The sequence below is a fragment of the Magallana gigas genome, chromosome 10 (assembly GCF_963853765.1).
Source record: "Magallana gigas chromosome 10, xbMagGiga1.1, whole genome shotgun sequence".
NCBI classification, from domain to species: domain Eukaryota; kingdom Metazoa; phylum Mollusca; class Bivalvia; order Ostreida; family Ostreidae; genus Magallana; species Magallana gigas.
Window position 1 is genome coordinate 28,880,627 of NC_088862.1, and position 6,920 is coordinate 28,887,546.

General features: G+C 33.8%; 1 protein-coding gene across 1 annotated transcript; it reads right to left on the reverse strand.

The window, feature by feature from the left end:
• Positions 1-271: 271 nt before the first annotated feature.
• On the reverse strand, positions 272-2,690 carry LOC117683995 (uncharacterized). Its single transcript, XM_034454394.2, has one exon. The coding sequence runs from the start codon at positions 2,653-2,655 to the stop codon at positions 754-756; it is 1,902 nt and encodes a 633-aa protein (XP_034310285.2). The 5' UTR covers positions 2,656-2,690; the 3' UTR covers positions 272-753.
• Positions 2,691-6,920: the final 4,230 nt, after the last annotated feature.

Consider the following 6,920-nt stretch of genomic DNA (forward strand, 5'->3'; position numbering starts at 1 on the left):
CTGTTATACATATGGTCACGTGGTCATACATATATTTTACGACACGTATAAAAGCCCCAAAGACATATTATAAGCTGGTATTAATTCAGCCTTGTCAGTAGGGCAGTGAATACTATTATAATAGCATACGTACATATAAGTAAATATTCTATTGTAAAGATGAAAAAACACTAAACAGTATAACAGATTTTAATATTAATCGCAATTAGCCTTTTATACATTTATCACTGTAGTAAAATTTCAGTACAGAAAATTATAATTGATGTATATATTTATATTTACTGCCAACATTAACAACTTAACACTTTTTAACGTGCAGTTAGAATTATGCATTGATACAATGAATTAAAAATGTTCCTTATAAATCATGTTTTCATTGTTATAATTTGGACAACTAGCATACACAATTCTTGTAGACACCCCTAAATAGTAAACCAAGTCGTTTGTTCAAAACATAACTTCAATTTTTTTTTTTAATTTAAAATGTATTACAGTACAATCTTAAATAAGATCAACAAAAAGGTTTTTGACGTACTGAATGTACTCGTGACTCATGGTTGCAAGTCTAGTACAGCTTATCTTTTGCATAATGTATAATGACTGATTAGGGTTGCATTAAGGTAGAACTATAATAGTATCGTTCTCTTAAAACTGGTCTGGACAAACTCTTGTTTACAGATGGACAGATGTACAAACCGACCAACATAGGGATAGCTGGGTGGGGTGGGAGTTTTACAATTAAACAAAAAACTGTCAAATATCTTCTAAAAACTTGTACACCTTTGTTGTGCTCTTCACAGATCCCACAAAACAAATGTTCGAGTTTTCTTTAAATTTGATACATCTAGGTGAAACAATATCAAAAATCTTCAATAATTCAGCCTTAGGTGTTAGCACATGAATGTTATTGCTGTCTCTGCCTGCAACAAATATGTTCCCAGAAAAGTTCACATCAAGTCCATACGGATACTTGAGTTTTGCGTGAACATACGAGTGCAATTTTTCTCCAGCATTATTCATGATAGTAACATTGTTTGTGTCCCAGCAAGAGCTTATTATTTCATCTGACTTACTAATTGCTATAGACATGGTATGCCTTTTAACTTCGTATCTTTTGAGAATAATTCCCTTTAAATCACACTTCACTATGAAATCTGAGCAAGCAGCATATAGAAATCCTGACGACAAGGCCAAACTGAACACACATCCAGTCCCAAAAAAATCATCGTCTTTAAAATCAAAACTGTCCAGATCAAACATTTTAACACATCCTTCTCCTAATGAATCGTTGTGATTGGAAATAAGAAGTAAAGTAGGGCTTTGAGAAACAATATCTCTTGGTTTACAGTTCAAACTAATCTCCTTTTTAAGCTTGAAATGGTTGAATTGTAATATTCGGTTGGAGCTTTGGTGAGCCAAAACTATGTCCCCATTTTCTAGAAAGCACCCACCAGTAACATCACCCTCTGAATCATACAGTTCAGCAACCAATTTTATACTGGCATTAGCAAAATCAATGCCACACAGTGGAACCAACTGTTGCTCTGTCTGCATACATGTATCTGAAAACTTTTTTAATTCCAAGATCCTTACCAGATCTTCAGAAACATTCGAGTTCAATTTTACTCGCATTTGGGAAAGACCCCAAGATTCAAAGTCTCCAACCTGACTTTTGATCTTGATATAATCACGAATAAGAACTGGTGGTGGCCTTTTTTCAGTACTTTTCAAAGCGTGTAAATATTGTGTCAGTAACTGTTGCCGGTCGGAAACTCCATCTACAAAAGTTGTTACCCAATCCTTTTGGTGTTTTACACTTTTAGCGATATCTGATAGATGATTCTCTAACAAAAAATCAACGTGGTGCACAATTTTATCTCGTAGCGTTGTAGAGTCTTCTCTTATTTTATCTGATGTATCGTCAATGTAAGTAATGGTGTCCTCTCCCTGGGATTTAGCTTTCATAAGTGTACCTTCAACTTGAGATAGTTTTTGGGATAAAATTTCTAGTTTCTCCGACTTTCGAAGACTCTCTGCTGCATCTTCAATATCGTCAATCTGATTGCATTTCCTGTGATTAGTGCACACACACTTAGTGCAGCATAACTCCTCATGGTCAACACAGAGATATTTCACCCGTTTGCCATGGTCATGACAAACCACTGAGGCAGATTCGTGACCATTGTTTACCTTAGACTCAGCTTTGAAAGTAACAATTGAAATAAGTTTATGATTTTTAGAAACTGCATTTCTTCTGTGATATTTAACACAGGAATTACAGAGCAATTCAGAGCAAGATTCACACCAATCACTGGCCTCTATCTCCTCGTCTGCTCGCTTACAGGCGTCGCACAATTTATCTCCTTTCTCACTCAAAGTATGAATTATTTTGTTGACAGGAATAAGTTCCGTCCATTTTTCAACCTCTACTGAAAATGAAGGTGCGGGGACAAAACGTCTGCAAAGTGGACAGGGAAATCCCACCGGACTTTCCTTGGACTTGCACGTGGAAAGAATGTATGACGATAAACAGTTGTGACAAAACGTGTGCATACATGGCAGAATCCTTGGCGTCTTGAAATATTCGAAGCAGATCGGACATGTCGTTGTTATATCTGTTTGAAGGTTTTTCTCTGGCAACAAAGAGCTGGCCATGACACAGTTCTAAACTGAAAGTAGAAACTTCCCCTGGAGAGTACAGGTAAAATAGGTGCGTCGACACATCCGGGCTGGGGTAAACTAAATGGCCAGATTCGTGGGGGATATTTTATTTATCTGTATTAATATTGTAATTGTTTTTAAAATATGCATCACGCATTTCATAATATTAATTAGCATTCGATCTAAACAATGCACTGAAATAAAACAGTATAATTGTGGATTTTATTAGCGATTGTTGATACAATGTACATGTATAATAGGAAAGGAAATGCCGGTTATGGGAAGACGGAGAGGAAAATTCTGCATCTCACATTCAATTATCCAAAAATATTTCTTTATTCTTTTTACAGGTGTAAGCCAAACCATAAAAAATGTCAATTTTGTAACTTTTAACGAAAAAAAACCCATAGCACTGTTTCTTCTGTTCACTGAATTGACAAGTAAGCAACACCAATATCTCATTCTAAGTTGGAAAAAGCATTTTATTTACACAAACTTTAAGGATTTGAATAAAGTGCCGTAAGTACACACTGATCTAAGTGAAATTCTGAGTTTGGAGAGAGTGGATGCTGTGACAAATAACACATTCTATTGTCAACCAAAACAAAGAATGTATAGACTAAGCCCCCCCCCCCCCCTTTAGGGCAAAGTTGAACCTAACCACCAGGCACATAGCATCAGGAAGGTGCCAGTCCCCCCCCCCCTTTTTCTTGCAACAAACATAATTGTTCCTAAATTTACAGTATCAGGAATCTGTCCCCATCCCACCCCATTTTCAATAGAATGTAAGGAATTGATATGAAAACAAGGAAATGTAATAGTGATAATGAAAATTGGAGCTATAGGTATACTAGCCCCCCCCCCCCCCCCCCGCCACGGATTAGGAATTTCATTACTTTGGGGGAATTTTTTTTTTTTTTTTATAGGTTTATAACCCCCCCCCCCTCCAACCCCCAAGATTAGGATTTTCATGATTTTGGATTTAGCCTTTTTTTGCTTGCCAAGATTTCTGATTATATGTCTAGCCTCCCCCCCCCCACCTTTTAATTTGCTTCCGACGCCACTGGGCTAGATGGACAACATATAACCCATTACATCTTTAAATTAGATACTTGTATGTTCAGATATCATAAATATTATTTGTTCTGCCCTAGATTTTTGGATGAAACTCTTTACATGAATTTCTACTGATATAATTATTATTTTACGATTAAAAAATAAGACATTTACCACACCGTTTGTTTAGGGGGTCATCACAAAGTTTGTTAATCTTTAACATAGGACCCTATGGGATTTTGCTTGAAATGTATCAATTTTGCATATTTTTTACATTTTTTCAAAACTTCTGCCCTAGGGATTTCTTTTTGTGTTCTACATATTAAAGTTATTGCTAAGAGGCATCAAATGGTCAAATAAAAAAAACCTTTTACCTCCTGGTTTGTTCCAGGGGTCTTATCAAAGTTGATTTTTGTATGCCCAATTTCCCGGATTAGTCAGATTATGGCTATTTTTTATTTGCCAAAGGCGGAAAAGATGATCTATATAGTATTATTAAAACATTCAGACATATTTAAGTAATAAAAAAATATATAACATCACATATTAAGGGTCATTAATATAAAATACATGGTTATTTTCTTGAAATATATGAATTAAGCTATATTTAGGCGGGTTAAGAAAACGTGACAGAGGGCTAGGCTTGCTGAATCCTCTTCACGTTTTCGACCCGAGCCCAAATACTGAGTATAGCTTATACTTCGAGACATTTATGTTTATTCCACAATATAACATTATTTTTACGCATCAAACAAGATATTTTCAACAATTTTCGCTGAATATCTGCAGTTGAAACTATCACGCCATGGCGTCAACCAAGCAAAAAGATGACGTCACAATACAAATGAAACGCTGCGCGAAAGCGTGCGTACTCGTTCTGTACTCGGCCTCGTTAAGCGAAAAGAAAGTTTAAAAATATTGAGCATTAAACTTTGACATGTTTCCTCTTTAGTTATACTGGGTCCTTACTCTCTAGAAGATTAATAAAATCTAAAAAAAAAAAAAAAAAAAAAAAAAAGGCGACGACCATCCAGACCTCTAATCTTTGGAATAAGTGAAAAATGTAAGTTCGTTTTAGTTAAATATTGTGATAACGAATAGTGTTCAAAATCAAAAGTCTAAAGGAAAAATACAAAACAGTGCAAATACGGACCTTTACAAAAATAAGAGTTAAGATCAGGTGCCATGGAGGACTTAGCATCCTCTACTGACCGGTCACACCTGCCGTGTGCTGCATAATACAGTTGTATTTGTCAATCTACGCACCGATGTGATCTGTAGTAACAATTAATTATTTTCTGCATTTATTGTACATCATGTTAGACATAAAATCTGTAGATAAAAATGTTGATGTTCACTCATCACGCACTTTGAACTTTCTTCAAAAGTAAAATGAGCTGAGTTGGTCTAAATTTGTTAACACGCTCTGAAAAACAAAATTAAGCGAATTGAATTTGTTTCAAATTTAACGCACTTTGATTATTTTCTTTTCAAAGTGTGTTGGTCAACAAAAGCATCCAATCTACTTTAAGATTGTAGACATGATTTTCTCATCCTCAACTACTATTCAGTACAAACAGTTTTCTGATATTTACCTCGAAGATTTTAAATACTCCAGTAGTTTCAAAGATCTACGACTATTCAGATCTTTTTATTTTTAGACTTTTAGTTGTACGTTATGTACAATATCTTAAATTCTTTCGCCTTCACATGACAAAAGTTTATAGATATGATTTTTAGATATTTAAACAAGTTGCTTATTTGATATGCTTACTAGTACATTAGTGGAAAAGTGGCAGACCATTATTGTATTGTAAAGAAAAAGTTTAAAGGGTATGTTAATGAGATAAGCACTGTTCAGATGGCAGGATAGGTTTAAGATATTTTTTAAAGAAAATATTTTTGAAAAAAAGAGTATAAGTAAATAAGTGTAACCGGAACCAGTACGACAAGGGCAATAACTCTTGTGATCAAAGTATCTCTAAAGTCAAATACTGGCTCAGTTAAAAATCAACCCAGGTAAGGGGATTCCTGAACTATGGTCAACACTTGTAATGAAAACACCAGTAAGATTTAACACAATTTATTAATGTTTATAGAGTTGATTTAAGTCAAGGATAGCAACAAGAATTTTATAATACTAGACAAAAATATGGAAATTAACAAACAGAAGTACTCAAAGGGAAAATTACTCTGAAAATATGTATAATCTGAATTTATAATGAACTGATATTACAATGGATACTTGATAATTTAATTAAATTCTACAATTAATAAAAAAAAAATAAGAAAATAATTGCCAAAAATCAAATTTTGCTCCTACTGGGCCACCATAGAATCTAACAATAGATTTAATAATAACAGACGAGGAACGATGAATAAGGAACGAGCTACATCTCTATAAATATCAAATTTCTCCTCTATGACAAATGAATGTAAAAATGACTAATATAATCCTCCTTATAAACAACAAAAAATAAGTTATCTACAACACCTTGAACCAGGACTGGGAAAGGGAAAACCAATCTAAACTTACACTCCAAACCCTAAGGAAAATCTGTATTATAAAAAAAAAATGCTTTAAACCCTACAAAAATGAACTAAATCCTAACTCTACATAAATCATGCTTTATTATGCTAAACCTAACTCTAACCTATTCATAGCTGTAAAACCAAGAGGTTTAAGTGCCAAGAATAGAAAGGGAGACTTACCATAAGGTAATCACTCCCCAACCCAAGTAAAGAAAACTGACCGAACACTCTCTTATATATATCTGTATTCTATTCACTAATTTTAACCAATGAAAACCACAGAAACTAGAGTAACTTAGCCAATCAGAGAACAGGTAACTTTATAACTTAGGCAAAAGTGACAACATGGATACTATTTCCTGTGAAAGTGTAACTATAAATAGGATAATTTTTAACTTGTTCAAAATATGAGAGTAGAAAGAATTAAATGATCAACAGTAAGTATTTGAACCTTAAGAATGACAATAAACTGTTTAAACTGTAAAAACTTTAAGAAAAATGCAAACTGTATAATGAAAATAAACAAATTTGTTACATTCCTCCCCCTTAAAAATAAACAAAATCACAGATTTTGTTTAATTACATAATAAATAATGTCAAAAGTGATGAGGTTTCATGTCCCTAGCGTTATAACATGTTGGGAGTTTAAATAGTGGTGTAGAAGAGGCTGA